The sequence below is a fragment of the Engystomops pustulosus genome, chromosome 6 (genome assembly GCF_040894005.1).
Source record: "Engystomops pustulosus chromosome 6, aEngPut4.maternal, whole genome shotgun sequence".
NCBI classification, from domain to species: Eukaryota; Metazoa; Chordata; class Amphibia; order Anura; family Leptodactylidae; genus Engystomops; species Engystomops pustulosus.
The window spans coordinates 154,647,420-154,667,582 of NC_092416.1; the positions used below are offsets into that span (position 1 = coordinate 154,647,420).

General features: G+C 44.0%; 1 protein-coding gene across 1 annotated transcript; it reads left to right on the forward strand.

Moving 5' to 3' along the window:
• The first annotated feature begins 1,940 nt into the window (after positions 1-1,940).
• UBALD2 (UBA like domain containing 2) lies at positions 1,941-15,419 on the forward strand. The gene is made up of 3 exons (XM_072111942.1): positions 1,941-2,173; positions 7,068-7,130; positions 10,915-15,419. Exons 1-3 carry the CDS (start codon positions 1,964-1,966, stop codon positions 11,230-11,232), a joined length of 591 nt encoding a protein of 196 aa, XP_071968043.1. The 5' UTR covers positions 1,941-1,963; the 3' UTR covers positions 11,233-15,419.
• The last annotated feature ends 4,744 nt before the right edge of the window (positions 15,420-20,163 follow it).

The window sequence follows — 20,163 nt, forward strand, 5'->3', positions numbered from 1 at the left end:
AGATCGCAGATGTTTGCAACTTATCAGAAGACATTATTTTTCAATTAAATAACCCATTTTAATCCCAAACCATGGTCCCTTTGAAAAATGCTCGATTCTCCCATTGACTCGCGCGTGAAAAATGCGCCGAAAACGCAAAAAAAATGCTAACAACACGCGCGTGAAAAACGCAAAAACGCTAATTACTCCAAGGAAAAATGGAACAAAAACGCAGCCAAAAACGTCAGTTTTTCACGCATTGCACCCTGACGTGAAACGCAACGCTAGTGTGGAAGGGGCCTTAGGGTGATGCCACACATGGCGTTTTGAATCCATTTTCGGCCTGTTTTTAAGCAAAACGGATTTAAAACGCCATGTGTGGCATCACCCTTACTTAGTCTGGCATCTGGTTTTGCAGAGATCCGTAGAAGCCATAGTCATAAAGCGATCTATGAAAAAAAGGTTCTGAGTAGGACATGCTCGTATGTTTTTAACGGATCAGTAAGATTGACCGCCAAGGACACTGATCCGTTAAGGAGTATTGCATTCAGTGCAGGTGTGTCACTCGTTCTAGAAACAGGAGGCACACCACATGGCTGATTCTCAGGTACAGGTGTGTTTTTGTGCTAACCTGAAAACCCTTGGCGTCCATGGCATTCGTAAAAAAAAAAAGGTGATACTGTACTCATCCAAATCCGATGCCATGTTACCAGCCAGTGCTGAACCAGTAAGGATAAGTGACTGCTCATAGGTCCCATGGGCAAAGACAATGATGTAACTATGTCGCTGTTCTTGCTCTATTTCCAGTCTGGATGGGATAGAGACATGGGAAGAATCTGGTCCGGCAGGAAACAGGGTTGAGTATTCCTTAGGGCGCGTTCACACGTTGCGTTTTGACCTGCGTTTTCATTGCGTTTGAAACGCATATACAACAGCTGAGGAGAGGTGATTTGCCTAATTACATCAATGTTAACGCTTCCGTTTACAAAACGCATCGTAAACGCGATGTTAACGCATGCGTTAAGACATGCGTTTTGTTAACGCATGCGTTAACATTGCGTTTACAAACATAAACAGTAATGTAATTAGGCAAATTACCTCACATCAGCTGTTGTATATGCGTTTCAAACGCAATGGAAACGCAACCAAAACGCAATGTGTGAACGCGCCATCAAGTTAATTTATTGTACAATTGCCCTATTTTTTAAGCCCCTTTAAGTGGTGTTACACCCCCGGCACATGGCAGTGATGATGCAGGCGCCATCCCAGCCGTACACTATACCTACCATCATCATTTGCTGCAATCTTGACATCAAAATATTACAAAAATAATAATAAATTGTATATCAGCAGCGCCTGCAGGCAACTTTAACCGCCAGATGTACAAAGTGGCTCATGAGGTGTAAATCAGATGTCATCTGACAAGTTTTAAGAATTTTTTAGGGGAAATTGTGTTACATCACATATTATACTAAGGATTATTCTGTTTATGTCTTTTATTATATATTCATAGTAAATACTGGATGTAGACGGGCTGTAAGGACACGTCTGGAGTGTACGCAGTGAGCACAGGCCTCAGTGTTTGCACACACTCAGCCTCACAAAGTCCTCAATGAACTTGGCCACATTTCCCTGTTGTCACATACGGGCACTCGCCGTCCAATCAGCTAAGCCGAGACCTCGCAGCCTTGTGTTCAAACTCTACAGCGAGGACCAATCAGCAGCGACCCGGTCTGCTCAGTCCCAGCGGACCAATCAATGCAAGGCATGACTGTCTCTGCGCTCGTCAACACTAGAAGCCGGCCAATCAGCGCGATCCAAAACATCAAGTAGGGCGAGTACAACACTGGTGAAGTGGAATCCACCAATCAACGGGCGGGGACAGCCAAAACAAGCTGACTTAGCCAATAGGCGGCCGAGTTACGGAGTGAAGCGATGTAGACTGGCAGCTGTGGCTTCCAATTAGCGGACGCGGTGAAACGCCATGCCCCGCCTTCCGGTGGGTGACGCGCCGGGTCCTGTGGTTGAGGACATAACGAGGCTGCCGGGCGGGGAGAGCGGAGCGGGGCCCGGAATGTCTGTAAACATGGAGGAATTACGACACCAGGTCATGATTAACCAGTTTGTGCTGACGGCGGGCTGCGCGGCGGACCAGGCCAAGCAGCTGCTGCAGGCGGCGCACTGGCAGTTTGAGGTGAGACACCACCATGTTTATACACACACCCAGTGTATACACACAACACGCCGCACTGTGCAGACGGTTGCTAATGACTACTTCTATTTATATGCATCTCTTTCTATACTATGTATACATTATGGCCTATTCTCCTTCATACGGATCCCTACTTATGCCTATTCTTATATTTGACCATAATTACCCCCCAAAACACAGTACTAATCACATGACCTCAGATCTGCAGTGTATGAGACATTTTTTCCGTCTTCAAGTGAAAGTTGCATGCAGGCGCAATGTATGAGGGTATGGCCTGCCCTGCCGCTTACATCAGCACTAACTGGCCGTGTGTATATGAGTGTAAGGTGTGAATAGGTGCCTATTACACTTCTGCCGTCTTGTTGCAGGGTAATTTGCGCCTTTTCCTTAGATTTCTATTCAGTGGCTGATTTATTTTTCCAATATTTAATCTGAATAGACAAATAATGAAGCGATCCCGAAGAAAAACAAGCAGGAGGGATGGCGTGGTCAAGGATTAGGAAAACATGGCTGACTTTTTAAAACGGCGCCTTACCTGTCCATAGGTTGTGGATTTCACATAACTGCAGTACCACTGGCCACTTGCAGATTGGAGTGGCGATGTGGTTTAATTCAAAAGCGGCCATGTTTTTCCAATTCCAGTTGTGTTAATAGATTCCTTGCCTTTCCTGATTTGCTTGGGTGTAGGAAAGATTGATATTGGTGAGATGTGTGGGGTCTACCGCAGCTAAAGGCGGTTACTTTAATAAGATTAATCCTAATAATACAATTTATCTGACTACTGATGAGCAAAATGAGGACCCTGGGCCCCTCCCCATCTAGTGGGTCTGTAGTGTGCATATATGACCACTGTTCTGTGTAAGTCCATTTGCAGAGTACAGGCCACTGTTACAGATGTCTGTACTCTGCATAGTAGTAAATAGTACATTAGTACAATAGTACATTACTCATTCTGCGCTTCCAATAACAAATGCAGATAGTAGTAGTAATTATTATTTATTTAGCGGCATTGTATTTTGCAGCCCTTTACAGGTCATGGGATGCATCTACATAGAAAATAAGACATTACAGAGCAATAACAGTAGGAATGAGGGACTCACTCGCAAGAGCTTTCAGTCTATAATATGTTAGGGCATTGCCTCCCATGTGCTTTCCTACTATACTGTATCACTGATTCCCATGTAAGCAGACGCTTGTAGTGGGGGGGGAAAGAGCCCTGCTAGGAGGACAGGCACATCATTCTTCGCCTGGTAATGGGCTCTTCTATATATAGCTCTCCAGCCTGTAGTTAAATACTTCCTTTTAATCTAATCCTATAGACCAACCCTATCAAACAATGGCTATTACTATCCGGCAGAGCGGATGTGGCGTCCTGTGATATATGGCTATATTGTGCTCCCAGACCTCGTGCTTCTGCCTTGTTTATAGGAGACGTGTAGTCGGTGGTATGGACAGAGGAGTATTTTATGTACCCTTCTATGTGCCTGTATCTGGGTATGCTGGAGAGAAACCTGTGTATTAACCCCGTTGATACATATCAGTGTGATAGATGATGGCTCTATGGGAATATACACATCATATGGCTTCCATGCTCTCTATGTGCCCATTGTGTATGCAGAAGCTTGTTTGGGTGTCAAACTGGTTAGGTTGGTATTTTTGCTTAATGACCCTTCACCAAAAATCCTAAAGAGGGGGTGGGGGTTAGCAGAAAGGCCATGTGACCACTGCATCTATTTATAAACACAGTAATTGTATCTGTCATATAGTCTTGCAGGAGGCTGTGCCCAGAATATAACCCTGCGGGACAACTGTCATGGGGGTAGTTTATGGGAGGAAGGGGGGGGGGGTACAATTATGGCACTTTGCACAATTAGCTGGACCAAAATAAATAGATTTGGAAAAAAAAAATGCTAATTTACAGTCATTATTTGCATATTATTTTTTACATTTATTTATAATGAATGTTTAGTATTTATTATTTAGAACTCATTATTTTCTATTGATGATTTTGTTTGTATATTTATGTTTTGCTGAAATGAAACAAATGCATGAAAAGCACAATATACATTAAAAAAATGGTGGAAAAGGGACACCAAAATGAATGGCTGCACACGTAACATTATGTGGGCGAACTAGCGAGTCTTCAAAGGGTGCAGAACAGGACTAAACATAGCAACACACTGGGGCGTTAGTCTTCTATGGCGCCTGGAGACGTGCAACTTTCACCTATACACAACCCTGCAAAATATTTCTTTTGTCATGTGAGTCGGTTTTAAGATGGAGAATGTACAGTAAGAAAGTACAGTATGTGCCGAAATGTCTGTATGAAGAGGATATAGGGCACAGATATTTTGGTCTTTTCATATTTGTGTTACTGTAACCCTTTCCTTTGTGCGTGGATAGAGAAGACTGACGTGTGTATGTAAAGAGATGTAGAGATGGTTAAATAAATGTAATATATTTTTGTTTTAGATTTATTTGTATTACAAAATTGGCTCCCTATGTAGAAGACAGTATCAATATATTGTATATCTGTCTGTGATTGTGTGTCCATCCCTATTTATGTGTGTGTTTATTGTGCATCTGTAACATATATCAGGGTTGATCACGTTAGTGATGGATATAGAAGCCGTTCCTGTTGTGTAAGAGTGTTCCTATAATGCACAAATATTACTACAGTATATATCATCTTCACATCCTTATACCTCTGCCTTGTGTGTCGATATAGTTACACCTATTTTCCACAGATATTACGGTATATCGTATTCATGCTATATCATGTCCGTATCCCTTCACCGTGTGTGTGTGTGTGTGTGTGTGTATATATAGTTACATCTATATTACACAGATATCACAGTATATTGTATTCATGCTATATCATGTCAGTATCCCTGTTCTGTGTGTGTATATAGTTACATCCATGTTACACAGATATTACGGTATATCCTAATCATCCTATATTATGTCATTATCTCTGTTCTGTGTGTGTGTATATATAGTTACATCTGTTACACAGATATCACAGTATATTGTATTCATGCTATATCATGTCAGTATCCCTGTTCTGTGTGTGTATATAGTTACATCCATGTTACACAGATATTACGGTATATCCTAATCATCCTATATTATGTCAGTATCCCTGTTCTGTGTGTGTATATAGTTACATCCATGTTACACAGATATTACGGTATATCCTAATCATCCTATATTATGTCAGTATCCCTGTTCTGTGTGTGTATATAGTTACATCCATGTTACACAGATATTACGGTATATCCTAATCATCCTATATTATGTCGGTATCCCTGTTCTGTGTGTGTGTGTATAGTTACATCTGTTACACAGATATTATGGTATATTGTATTCGTGCTATATCACGTCCTTATCCCTTCACCTTGTGTATGTATATAGTTACATCTATGTTACACAGATCTCATGGTATATCATATTCGTGCTATATCATGTCAGTATCTCTGTTCTCTGTGTGTGTATATAGTTACATCTATGTTACACAGATATCACAGTATATTGTATTCATGCTTATATCATGTCAGTATCCCTGTTTGTGTGTGTGTGTGTATATAGTTACATCTATAACGCACAGATATTACATTACATTAGTAACAATGCCCTTTGTTTTGTCTTCCTCCTGGCATTCTGCTACTTATAGCCCTGCTGTAAACATTGTATATTTTTGACAATTTTTGCGTCCCCTTCCCGGTGATTTGGGAGCAGTAGATGTGCACCATGCCGCAGGATTATGATTTTTTTCGATTCTTTATGCGGTTTGTTTATAAACACGATGTAATGTGTATGGACTTTTTATTGCGTATACAGGGCAGGTTTATCAGTACATGGTATGTAGCACACATTACACTCCCAGGGCTGCTGATGTCTTCATTGTGAGTTCCGCAGTGTGGCTCTGGGGTGGTGAAGGGGTTAACCCTCATTGTTATTGTTGTCAGTGGTGTCTCCGCCTCGTTCTGCCGCACATATACCCTCCGCTCACACATATGTATATCTGGGCATGGCTGAGCTGCTGGGGTTTTCTTTGTTTTCCTGTACATTCAGGACGAGCTGTGCCTGTTGTAGTGTTGGGGGTATAGGGGGGGGGCTCCCCATGTCTGCAGGCCAGTGTTTACATGGAGGAGGCGGGTGGCTTTCCTGCCTGGGTCCCTGTAGCTGTGCATATGTTGCACAATAAGGACTGTCTATATTATTTTCACCAAACGCCATGCAGTACCACGTGTCCATTGGATCAGGAGCCATTATGTGGCACAGGGCAGAGGTGGCTTTTGTGTTTGTTTACATCCAGTGCAATGTGTGCACACGTCCCAGCAGCTGCTTTATGGTCCTGGAGAAACCACATTGGGACAAAGGGCTCCCATTTCCATGTCATGTCACCCCCTCCAGCCCCCAGGACGGTGTGTATATGTCTATACATACCTGGCATTCCTGGCTATTGTGCCCAGAGCAGATTATCCTGTGATCAGCACCCTCCCGCAACGTCGCTGTGTGCAGCAATAGTCACATGCACACCACAAACGTGCACACACACACTGTGTGTGTGTGTGTGTGTATATGTATATAATTATTATTATTTTATTTTTCCCCTCTGTAATTAGTATGTGTGAGGCCTTTTCCCTGAAGGCGGCCATGACTGAGGTGTTTGTGAACGCTCCCTTCCTGTTTCTCCTGTAAATGATGATGTCAGGAAAATCTGGGTGAATGTGCCTCGCACAAGGTTATGTTTACTGACCTGTCGTCCTACCCCTACATAGGGTTCTGGCCTCTGTAGTGGACAGCTTGTCAGTATATAAGGCTATATACATGTTTAATATTTGTGTTCTTTTCTTGTCTTTCATGTTTTTAGACCGCTCTCAGCACCTTTTTCCAAGAATCCAATATCCCCAGCGCGCAGCATCATCCGCACATGGTGAGTAGTACCCTCCTGCTTTTGGTCATGAAGGGTTAAAAGCGGCCCACACTAGAGAGCCTGGGCGCGCTGTCCCCGCAGGCAGGAATGCATAGCGCACATCATCGGGCTGTGTGATTTCCAAGAGGTCCACACCTCGTGTAAACACAGCAGGAGCCGCGTGTGTAACCACCACAACAAAATGGCCTCCAGGAAAGAGCGAGCGGGGCAGGGGAGACAGCTGCACAAACATACATCCCTCTACCTGTGTCCCCTGCCTTCTAAAATAACACTTGTGGAACTCTCACTTTTACTATTTGTACCGGAAATGAAACAAAAAATAAATATTAGCTTAAAAAGAAAAAAAATAAAGCAGGAGTCAAGGGGTTAAGATCTGTGGAAGGTCGCACGCAGATTTTTAGTTTGCACACAAGTGCCCCATACAGTGTGTTCACTGTAGGGTTACGTACACGGACAGCTGTGTATACAGACTCTTTGTGTACAGAACCTATTAAAGGGGTTGTCCAAGCTGTTAGTTTAAAGGGCATCTACTACCAGGATGAAGGACTGTATACAAATGAGCCGGAGGGGCTCCAGGCTTCATAGGTGTTAATGGAGCCTGGAGGCCCTCAGGCTAATTTGCACGCAGTCTTTCATCCTATTGGTAGATGTCCTTTAATGGGGGACAGGTTCCTTTTAAAGGGGATGTGCAGCCACTATATGTCGGGGGGGGGGGGGGGGGAGGGAGCGGGACACATTCTCCTCATCTATTAAACATACAGCGTTTTTTTTTACCATTTAAACCACAAGTCTTGGATAAATATGGCCGCCCCACGCTGCAAAGGGACTTCAAGTCCCATCATTCCCCTCTCCCACAGAGCTCCCTTATGTAATTCATCCAATTGCTGCACACGGCACAGGATCCTACACTTCTATGCCTTCCCCTGGCGGATTCTGACCAGCAGACGCCAGGTCACCAGACATAAAAAAACGCTTGTGTTAGGAGCTGGCGCTTGGTGAGGACGGGTGTGTGAAAATATCGTCACACTGCCGCCAGGCATGATTTCAATGCTGTGTGTACGTGCTTAAAATGGTCCTCCTATGAACAAATGACAGCCCAGAAGAGGGGACAATACACACAAGTACGACCGGAGTAAGCGGTAAGACCCCTGGTCGTTACTGAGGGGAGTGAGGAGTTAACCTTCCTTGGTCAGGGCTAGCAAATGATTTCTAAAGCTCTAATATGGGCAGGACTTTACAATTACATTAGGTGTAATGACATTGAAGCATATTAAGGGCAATGTTTGTCTCCGTACAGCCCCTTTAATGTAACTAGGGAGTGCCCAGGCAGCGATATATCTCCATAGTTCTCTTTCCAAATCATATGTATCTAATCCATTGTGCCTATAGGCCCCTGTATGTCCCCGGATATCCGTATTGCATACATTGTACTACTGTCAATCCAGTGAAGGTTAATAACAGTGATGTAAACAGTTCTAGTTCATGCACAGCTGGCTATGCACTTTGCCCACTCTCTTATGCCTGGCCTATCTTTATGGTGTAGATAAGGCTAATCCCTTATTGGAGACTGATGGCTTATCATCTGCAGATTGAATACACCAAATGTTTTGGTCGTGTAAGATCTGTGTCTGATACCTAGACAATGGTCAGAGAGCAAAAATCCAGCTCTTGGCATAGGGTTTCCCCTTCCAGAGTCCTTCAGAGATTGATCAGGGAAGGTACTAAAGAGCGTGGAAGCAAAAGCTGTCCGTTTTTACCATAGGCATAGCCTTTTGTACAAGGGATGAAAAAAGAATTGCTGATCTATCCTGCAGCAGGAATCCAACAGCTCTGTACAGTGTGTAGTGGCTTATTTTGAGGGGATCCAGCTTCTTCTCAGTGCATAGAGAAAAGATAACGTGGCACTCCTTGTAGGTCAGAAATTGAGGAGAATTTATTTAATCCAGAATAAACATAGAAATCCAACAAAAATTACTATTTTAACGTTTTGGTCTTATAAATTCAGACCTTCATCGGGCACGGATTGCAAGTTATAAGTGGAAATGGAGATGAGATCCGGTGCTATGACCGCTGGAGCGCAGGTGGAAAAGCGGGTGCTCCCGCTGGAGAGATGAGTGCTCAGTGGATATGCCGCTGGATCTCGAGCACATAGGGTGCAACTATATCACATAGACCGAGCCGCTGTGGATAGGTGTTAAATGTCTAAATGCTTGGAGCCCCACAGTCTATAGCCCATAGTGCACGGGGCATAAACTATAAGACTGGTTCCCGTCACACAATTACTGTGTAGAAGATGGCGGCTCCCCCTCCTGTCCATGTACTTATAGTAAAAGAACATGGTGAGATGGATTATAACACTGTCCCCCCAGCAGGCACAGAAATCTACCTATCTCCAGCTGTTTATTAGAAGCTGAGCTGATGCATCATGGGATTGATGGCAACGAAAATATACAAATTCTAACAATGTTATGTTTCTCATGAGAGCAGGACGGGGGATATAAATGTATGTCACACTCTGTCCCACTATTCTGTACATGGCGTCATAGTATTAGGGGGGGGGGGGCGCAATAGAGAAAAGTGTTTACATGAAGGCAGAAATGTATAACTTCTGGGTTAGTCATGTCCCTTTAAATGATTCCCTGTGGTTATTTAGTAACTTCAGGCGCTACCATGCAGTAATGACATCCAGTGACCTGTACTTTCACCTTGCTGTGGTGTTGTGTAGCTGCCCTTCCCCCTTGTATTAATAGGCAGATGGTGAGTAAACAGGACTAATGCAGCGACATGCTTGTTTTTCGCCCCTTGTGATAATTTCCTGGTGTTCATTGCTCCGGGGACGCTCCATGTTCTGTGCGATTACAGTCAGACAGGAAATGGAGAAAGTCTTGTGTAGGCCGGCGGCCTCGGTCATTACAGCAATGCTCTGTGCTGCTGGGGGATTAGTTTTTCTGCAGATTCTTCAGTGTTGTGCAATAGTGAGTGTTTATAGGGAAGGGCCTGCAGGATGTGCACGGTCTGGACACGTCCTGGATGTTTGAGCGTGCGCCATGTCTGCACCCATAACACGGGCCGCTCACCCCCTCTTGTGTTTACACCTTGTAATTAGGGACCTTTGTACCGTCACATGATGTGACGTGGTTTCGTTCTGTTTCAAATTTGATTTAAAACTCTTCTCCTGTGTTCACTACGAATTTTGTTCCTTTTTACTGTCTCCTAGGGCTTCCTGCACACAAACCTGATCAAAATCGGACCTCAACATTTCATAGACTGACCACATTGCTGGGGATGGGGCTATATATCGCTTTCCTGCACGCGCTCATTTTTCCCCCAAAACTGTGGTCAGCCCATGAAAAGGACATTGCATGGTCCGTGATTCAGGGGCCACCAGTAGTGGATTACAATGTAGGCAAATTGGACAGTAACCCCGTGGGCCTATGGCTACCCAAACCACCCACCAAATTTCATACTCTGGATCTTATAACGCTAAATCTTTGTAGATCTGTTCCTGCTCTCAATACACATGTACCTGAAGGTCCTGAAATGTTAGATTGAAAATAGGCAGAGTGAATGCATCCTCCATTCTCAAGAAACTTTATTCTAGCACCACATATGGGAATTGACTTCATTTTTCTTGCTAAAATAAAATTTAATCATGACCACAACGTGGACTCCCTGTATCATCCTTTACTACATTGCTTATAGTCCCGTCTTCTGCACTTTGCCCCTTTTGACTTAAGACAGAAGTTTGTATATTAACTATTTCTATACCCTCTTGTCTTTTCAGATGTGCACCCCAAGTAACACGCCAGCCACTCCGCCCAACTTCCCGGATGCTTTAGCCATGTTTTCTAAACTTCGAACCTCAGAGAGCTTGCAGAACAGCAGCAGTCCTGCAGCGTCAAACACTTGTTCTCCTCCGGGCAGTTTCAACCCATACTGGGCCTCTTCACCACCCAGCCAACAGCCCGTATGGCTGCCCCCAGCCTCTCCAACCACACACCTCCACCATCACCACCACCATCCACAACCAGCCTGGCCTCCAACCTCCCAGCCTGCAGGGGGCCCCCAAAAAGCCATGGCTGCCATGGACGGGCAGAGATAAGACTGGGCACGAGTGCACTGAAGAGAGGAGGCGGCAGTGGAGGACGGATAGTCTCCCTGGTCTCCTCTTGATGAATTTTATGAACGGACTTCAATTTTCTTTTCTTTTTTTCTTTCTCAGTCTTTGTTTTATTTTATAAATAAGAGGTTCTGGAAAAAGAAATTTTGGAAGACCCGAGAAAGTGAACAGAGGGGTAAAATAAATGTCTCCGCCCCCTCCTCCCCGTTTCTTTTTAATATATAATTATAATATATAAAGATTTTGAATTTTATGTGAGATTTCGGAGGAGGAGGGGGACCCACACCCTGAGTATGTGTACCCAGATCTGGATCTAGAAGAAGCACCTTCTAGAGTTGCATCAAATGGAAAGAAGCTTTAAGTGATGGTCCCACGTCCCCCCCCAAGTCTGTGATAGGACAGGAACCTTCTTGTCTGACGTTGTTTAGAAGTGTATAGTGTCACCTACTCCTAGCATGACGTGGCGGGATCATGGCGGCTGCAGTATTAAGGAGGCAAGAGCTTTAGTCGGAGATCTGTAAAGGGGCTTTTGTTGATTTTTGGGCGGACCAGCATCAATGGAGCTGGGCGCTTCAGTACCAACGCCACAAACAATCTAGTTGCGTCCCTTTAATCCCGACGCTTGGACGCAACGATCTACACAGACGTACGGTTCTGAAGAATACATGATGGCAGTGGCATTTTATCCATGGTTTCCATTCCTGCAAACTCTGTATGGAGGAGTAACCAAAACTTGAGATGCCACCTTTTATATGCATACAGTGGATTTGTAAAGACTTGATTTTTGTTTTCTCCCATTTTTGCTTCCATGCCCTACTCAAAGCGTGGGCTGCCATGTGCTTCTCCTGAGCAATAAGAGAGAAGCCGGAGATGAAGCCCCCCCTCCACCTCCCCGGCACTGATGTATCACATGCAATGCCTGGCACTGTGTCCTTAGTCTGATATAACACCCAGGTCAACCATGAGCAACACATAGGGGCGTGATCAGGGATATTACAATTCTTTTATTAATTAGGAGAAAATGACTTTGTTTTATTTGAGGGTCTGACAGCAGTAAAAACTCCATTCGCCTGTGACGCTGGTTAGGGATATTGCAGAAGGGGAATTTTCAAGGCCAGAGTAAATTTGGGTTTGGCTGATCTACCTGCAGTTTATGAATGGCGCCTATCTATGTGTTGCTGCCCAAATCTGGCCTCATTGAGTTTTATGGTAGCCCTATTAAAGGGAAAGAAGTAACCCTCGCCTTGCTGGTTTATGCTTCATTGCTCAGATCACCTGTAGGTCCTTAGTACCAGGTCCGTTTCAATATTAAGGGAGTATCACTGACTGCTCTGGCCAACTGCGCCTACAACTGGTTGTCCTTGCAGCGTTTCCTCTGCAGGGAGTAGTAAACAGTGAGAGGAGCAGGCTGCCCCCAAATAGTCAGTAGCAGGGAATAAGTGCTGTCCTAACAAAACTTCATTGTGTGTATGGGGGGGTCATTGGCCTGGATCATGGGTTCTCTTCATTCGGTTGTCCGGAAGTTAAATGACATAGCTGCTTTTTTTTCCATAAACAGCGCCACATCTGACCACATGGTAGTTTGTGGTATTGCAACGAATTTCCATACATTTCTGTAATTGAATTGCAATACCAGCACAAACCATGGTCAGGGGTGGCGCTGTCTATAGAAGATAAGCGGCCATGTTTTTTAACCTCTTGGATAACCCTTTTAAGAGTTCTTGGTAAACCTTCACAAATTTGTCATGTGCAGTATCGATGATAGATTTATTATTTTTTTTTTTTTGCCTAGAGGGGTTAGACAAGGACAACAGCCTTTCTTGTTATATTTTACATAGGTTTATATGTTTTGGCTTTTGTAGCAAATCACAGCAGCCGGGGTGTTACTTCCCACACAAAGCAAATCCCAGTGGAGCAGGACCCGCTGCTGTGTGCAGACCACAATGACAACTCAGCGGTGATAGACGAGCTGCACCAGAACCCGATCATGTAAACCTGGCCCCATTTGCAGTATGTTGTCCTTACTTTGCAGTCCTTTATTGGGGTATTCTTATGTTCTGGGACCCCCACCTATCTAGAGATTCAAGGGTGCTGCAGCACCAGGTCTTTACTGCACATTGCAGCACCTCGCTTTCCTGCAGTGCAATAAATGGGGTGCACACTGCAGTTCACGCTGGGCGCTAATAGTAAAATTAACGATAATCGTCATGATCAGTGGGGGTCCCATAGGGTGTCCCTCAAAACCCGAGCCAGTTTACGGCTTCTATTGTTATGCGCACTGAATTCGGCCCCTTCTGTCCTCGTCTTTTCACGGAAGATGATAATAAATCCTCTTTTTCTTGTATAAATGCACTGAAATATTCTTAAAATGTTGCTAATTTAGCCAAGAAACATTAATGAATTGTGTTGAATGTAAGAACGTTTTTCTGGTGGAGATTCTACTCGCGATGTAAGCAACTGTCCATATTTCCATTTTGGGGTGATGTTCTGGGTGAGGTATGTTGTTTACATCATAAACATGGGGGGGGTAAGTGAATCTGTATATGGTGAGGGATACACGGCAGCTGTAATCTAGTATCCCAGGGTATAGCACTGAGTGACTGGCTCTTATGTTGAGGATCCTGTGTTTTTTGGCAAAAACAGGCACAAATGTGAGGAAAGTGGATTTTAATGAGTCGGGCAAATTTTTTTTTTTTTTTTTTTTTTTTTTTTTTTTGGAGATAAAGCAACTGCAGTTGTAATTTTTTTAACATTTTTTTTTTTCCTTTAGCAATGGCGCCCCTCTGATCCTTAGGCAGAATTTGGTATTGCAGCTCCATCCCGTTACAGATTTCGAGGAGCTAGCGCCATGTATGAAGCGGGAAGCTGCCGAGTATCCTTTAATTCCTGATGCCAGCTGATTGGGAGGGGAATAAGACGTCAGTATGGAAATGATTGAATTAGGGGTTGATGTGATGCCATACATGTGTATATATCCCAAGGCCTCTGGACAACCTGGAGATTGGGACTGGCTCCTGGGCGCCTAGACCCTCCGCACCCCTTATTTGCATCCTTCTGTACAAGTTTGTACCATCACCCCCTGTCCTTGGGTTTGTGTCTTGTCATAGCTGATGGCCTTGTATATAGGGCACAGATGATGCAACGTGGTCTATCTATGCACATTATCGCACACGCAGTGATGTTTGGATTGGCCGGTGTATATGGGGTATAGATTCTATAGGACATATTATATACTAGTATTCCTCCCTCTAGGCTGTTGTCCTTGTCCTGTGCTGTGCAGGTCCCCTATACAAAGCCAGTAATAGCAGCTAAATCTTCCCCCCAAACTGTATGGGTCCAGGAAATATGGACCGGACGGTCTGTTGCATGCAGGAATGATCGTCTATGATGCTGGGAGTCGGTGCTGCTCCACCACAAGACCGTACATCCATGGACAGGTGGGGCTCCCCACATCATCCATCCTGGAAATGTAATGCACATATGGATGGTCCGTATTTCATAAACCAAACGCGACCTGTGAGAAGAGCCAGAATCCTCAGATTTCTTTAAAATTGTAAAATAGAAGAGATTTATATGAAATTTGGGGTTCCTTTTAATGGTAAGCTCTGAGCACAGCATTTCTGTGATGTATATAGAATGGCATTGTTCACTGCTTCTGCTAAAAATAACCCCCCCCCCCCCCAATTGCGGTCTTCATGGCTTTTGCTGCAGAAGGGTCATACAATTGTTAACGGGTTTTAGCAAATAATTAATATTGTTTTGTGTACTAAAAAGTTGTCTAATATTCCAGTATACATTCAGTATCAATTCCTCATGGTTTTGTAGATCTCTGCTTGCTGTCATTCTAGAGGACCATGACCCTGGTCATGTCATGTCACACAGGTGCACTGCTTGGGATATAGCTGGTCACGTGATGTAGCACAGCTGGTCATGTGATGTCACATATGTGCACTGCTCGGTATATGGCTGGTCACGTGATGTTGCACTGCTTGTTATATCCTTGGTCATGTGATGTCACACATGTGCACTGCTCAGTATATATGACTGGTCACATGATGTTGCACTGCTTGTTATATCCATGGTCATGTGATGTCACACAGGTGCACTGCTCGGTGTATAGCTGGTCACGTGATGTTGCACAGTTTGTTATATCCATGGTCATGTGATGTCACACAGGTGCACTGCTCGGTATATGGCTGGTCACGTGATGTTGCACAGTTTGTTATATCCATGGTCATGTGATGTCACACATGTGCACTGCTCGGTATATAGCTGGTCACGTGATGTTGCACAGTTTGTTATATCCATGGTCATGTGATGTCACACAGGTGCACTGCTCGGTATATGGCTGGTCACGTGATGTTGCACAGTTTGTTATATCCATGGTCATGTGATGTCACACAGGTGCACTGCTCGGTATATAGCTGGTCATGTGATGTTGCACAGTTTGTTATATCCATGGTCATGTGATGTCACACAGGTGCAGGGCTTGTCATAAGAGACACAATATGCCAATGGGCATTCATAACCTCTTAGCGTTACTAAAATATCACTTTTTATTAGGTATGTATTAAAAATGATAACAAGTGAATAGTGCACAAACAGTGGAGAGGATCAGATAATGTTCTCAATTGATGGTATCTTTTTTTTCTCAAGATTAGCGGTTATATTGCGTTATGTTGTTCGTGATTAGTGATCAGAGCGTTCTCCAATTGTTAGCATCAACTGGGACTTGGTATTCCCTTATACACACAACTTTAAATTGGACAGTGATGTGACTGGGTTAATAAGGGCTTGTTATAAAACACACCTCTGATCACTGTGATGAGCCGTGCACCTGTGTGACATCACATGACCAGGGGTATGTAACAAGCTGTGCACCCATGTGACATCACATGACCAGGGGTATGTAACAAGCTGTGCACCCATGTGACATCACATGACCAGGGGTATGTAACAAGCTGTGCACCCATGTGACATCACATGACCAGGGGTATGTAACAAGCTGTGCACCCATGTGACATCACATGACCAGGGGTATGTAACAAGCTGTGCACCCATGTGACATCACATGACCAGGGGTATGTAACAAGCTGTGCACCCATGTGACATCACATGACCAGGAACTGGTTTCTATCCAGAGGAAGTGACAATGAAGCTTCCTATGGAATGACAGCAAGCAGAGATCTAAAAAACTGGGAGTAATTAGCACAGTATATTGGAAAATTGTATAAGTTTTCATTACACTATAAACAATATAATTTTTTTTTTTTCTTTGCTGGTCCTAATCTACTGCAATATCTACATGTTTTATGTTGCGCATTGTCCACAGAATGTCATCGTTTATTTTATCATTTGCAATGAAAGGCTTCAAATCCGCATCAAAGTCTGAGTAAGGCGATGGGATTTTGCATCAGATCAGTAAATTTGCCATACGGTGTCTGTAGAAAGATGATTACAGTTTAGGAGGAGATGCAGATTTACAAGTGACGGAGAATATATGGGCAATAATGGGGAATATACTGTTGTGTTCTTATCCCTCCTACCCCTATAGGTTCGGCGTGGCTAATGTGACCTGGGGAGCCATAGTGACGCCGTGCTGGTGGCAGCTCACGTGGAGCCTCGGCAGTAGCATTTTGGGGTTATAGTTATTAAATATAATACAGTACACTGGGAATAGTTGAGGTTGTATCCCGGAAGGTCCATCAGAGACTTATCAATGTGGGGCGGCAGGAGGAGCATGGAGGAGGGGGGGGCGAGTAACTTGTGCTTTCTCCCCCACAAGAGAGGTTATTGGGTCAAAATCATGTTTATAACCCAAGATCTGACGAGTATTCTTTTTAATTTTAAAGATGATAAAAAATAAAAAAAACAAACTTTTTTTTAACCCAAACTGAGGAGTCTGTGTTTCTGAGAAATGAGTCTGGTACATACAAAAGCCTCTTCTACTGTAAGTGACTATATGTTAGTCCGCACAATACACACTATATATATTGGATGCATTTCTGGGATTGAACACTTTCCCGGGGACCTAGACTTGCAGCATTATGGCTATAATCCAGTATGATGCTCAGTCTATATACCATACTATGATTGGGATTTCAGCAAGGGTGATTTAGGGTGATGGCACACGTGGTGTTTTGAACGCGTTTTTGGGCCGTTTTTAAGCAGTCCGTCACACGTATCCATTTTACTTGAGATAATTGGTCAAACCTGTCAAAAACGGTTGCGTTTTTTAACAGACTTTTAAAAATGGGCCAAAAACGCGTTCAAAACGCCACGTGTGCCATCACCCTTAAGTCCACAGATGCCCCCCCCCCCTCTTTTCTTGAGAGCCTGGTCTGATTGAGTTGCCGGCCGTACATGGCTAACGTCCATTCAAGTCTAAGGGTGAAGACACACGTGGCGGTTTTAGGACGTTTTTGGGCCGTTTTTAGTTAGTGTGTTTTTACATTGTTAAAAACGCTTGCGTTTTTGTCCGTTCTTATTGCGCAATTTCAGAAAACTGACAAAACCGCATGCATTTTCAAAAAACGGATGCGTTTTTTTTAACTAAAAACGGCCTAAAAACACCATGTGTGTCTTCACCCTAAGGCATTGCCAATATTAGCCAAGTGCATACTCTACATTGGGCATGGGTGACCCTTGTTGTTTTCAGATCGATGAGGTCCCAATGTGCACCTATCACGTATCTATGACAAATCCCAATGCTTACCGCAGTTGAGGGATGGATAGAGGTTATGTTAAGCCCCCTGCGTCTAGAAGTTTACACCGTAGAAGAGGTTCTACACATCAATGGATACAAATGCCAGAAACAGTGGTCGGCATTTGATTAGCACTAATTTTATTCATGATCGCTGTATAATTGCATTATTCCAACCTAAGGGTAATGCCACACATGGGGGCACATTTACTTACCCGATCCATTCGCGATCCCGCGGTGCGTTATCTGACGTGGATTCGCGTCCTGCTGGGATTCACTAAGGTCGTGCGCCCGATATCCACCAGGTGTCGCTGCTTTGCTGAGGTCCGCCGGAGTTCACCATCTTCTTCCTGGTGCTTGTAAGTGTGTGTCAAGCCATTTATTTTTTTTTTTTCTCTTCTCTCCCCTCCCAAACATCCAAACGCATGGTAAAAAAAACGGATGCACTTTTAAGTGGAATGGAAACGCATGCTTAAAAAGTACCAAAAGCGCCATGTGTGGTATCAGCACACCCTTCAGTTTTTCAAATGCACTTTTTGGAGCCAAAAGCAGGTGATAATGGTTTGAGACAAATAATTGAAAGGTGCTGCTCCTACTTTTCCTCCATTCCTGGTTTGGGCATCAAAAACTGCATCTGAAAAACAGAATGTGTGGCTGCACCCTCAGGCTAAAATATCCATCAAGTAAAAATGAGCTCCACGGTTTTGGGATAAGAGCACAGATGTGTCCCGCACTGATTCTCCGCCTCCGATCCTGTAGAGATGAGCCGTTTATTCCTGGGACATCCCTCTACGTTATGAATGTATCTGATAGATATTTCCTTAACCCATTTCCTGTACAATACAACCACATCCTAACGATAGCGGCTGACAAACCTGCCAAATGTCAGCACATAGCAGCCGCTTAACCCTTTCCTTCCCCGCCACTGATCCAAAATGAGAAATAAAGAAAAGGCGGATATTCACACTCCCTCCTGTTATCAGATAATTTTCATTACCCCCCAGCACCCCCTCATTGTGACCACATTAGTCCTTCCCGGTTCACCCCTAAAATGTCAAACCAGTAGTGACATCACCAGCCCTGAAGGGTTCAGAAAATATTTTTTGAATTAGAAAAAGTTCCATCACTTCCTAAATATTATGGGATCAGACCCCTATAGACAATTATGACTCCTTATGAGTTACGCTGTGCTCCATTCTTATGTGGGGGAATCCACTAGTGCGATGTTCTGCAGAGGAGTAATATACAAGTCAGTCATGTGATTGCTGGGCGTCATCCTGGACACTCATTTTCATGTCAACCCCTTTAATAAAGCCTATGTGGGCACATGTGACATTGGATACAGTATTGCCCAGTACTTGGGTATCTTGTTATGTACGGCACTTTGGGTCGCAGTCATAACATACATGATTTCACTACATTCATTGAAGCAACCCGATATACATAAAGGGGTTGGCCACTTTACCTCATGTGTGAAGCCTCCTGTCTTTTACCTCATCAGCCAGACATTTCTGACCATAAAATGGCCGCAGATGGAGGGTCATGTGATCTCTAATTGTTCATGAGCAATCACCCTTCCAGGAGGTTATGATAGTGTTCATTTATATAAGATTAAGATCCGGGCAGGGTGATTGCTCATGGACAGTTAGGAGATCACATGACCCTCCATCTGCGGCCATTTTGTGGTCAGAAATGTCTGGCTGATGAGGTAAAAGATTTCACTTTACATATCTAATATAGATCTAAAAATATTTAATAGATGTATATTGGTAAATGATCTAATATCCTGCCCTACACTCATTACAGAACGAAAACATGAGGTAAAATGGCCAAGATTTTTTAGCTTCCCTTTGTGTCCCTAATGCTGCAGTGTCTGATTGTCAGGTCACGTCCCCCCCCCCCCTATATATGATCTCCACGTGACTGGGTGTCAGCAGGGAGCGTGTGCCAGTGTCATGAGACCCAGCACTCTGTCATCTGTTCTCTATGAGAATGGGGAAGTGGCGATAAAAAATCCTTAGCCAAATGGAGAAGGAGATTTGGGTGGTCACATCATTCACCCAGGTGGCTGCTCTCCCAGTATGGGGTTTCAGGTGTCCATGGGCAGTGGGTGGCCTTGGACTTGGGTGCTGTGGTTTCCTTTATTAGAATTCTATAATACCCCTCTTCACTGTCGGGGGGGACACATACACAACGGATACGATTGTATG

Coding starts and splice junctions, on each gene's coding strand:
- UBALD2 (XM_072111942.1), top strand. CDS start 1,964: ATGCCCCGCCTTCCGGTGGGTGACGCGCCGGGTCCTGTGGTTGAGGAC. Junction 2,174..7,067: donor CGGCGCACTGGCAGTTTGAG/GTGAGACACCAC, acceptor TCATGTTTTTAG/ACCGCTCTCAGCACCTTTTT. Junction 7,131..10,914: donor CGCAGCATCATCCGCACATG/GTGAGTAGTACC, acceptor TTGTCTTTTCAG/ATGTGCACCCCAAGTAACAC.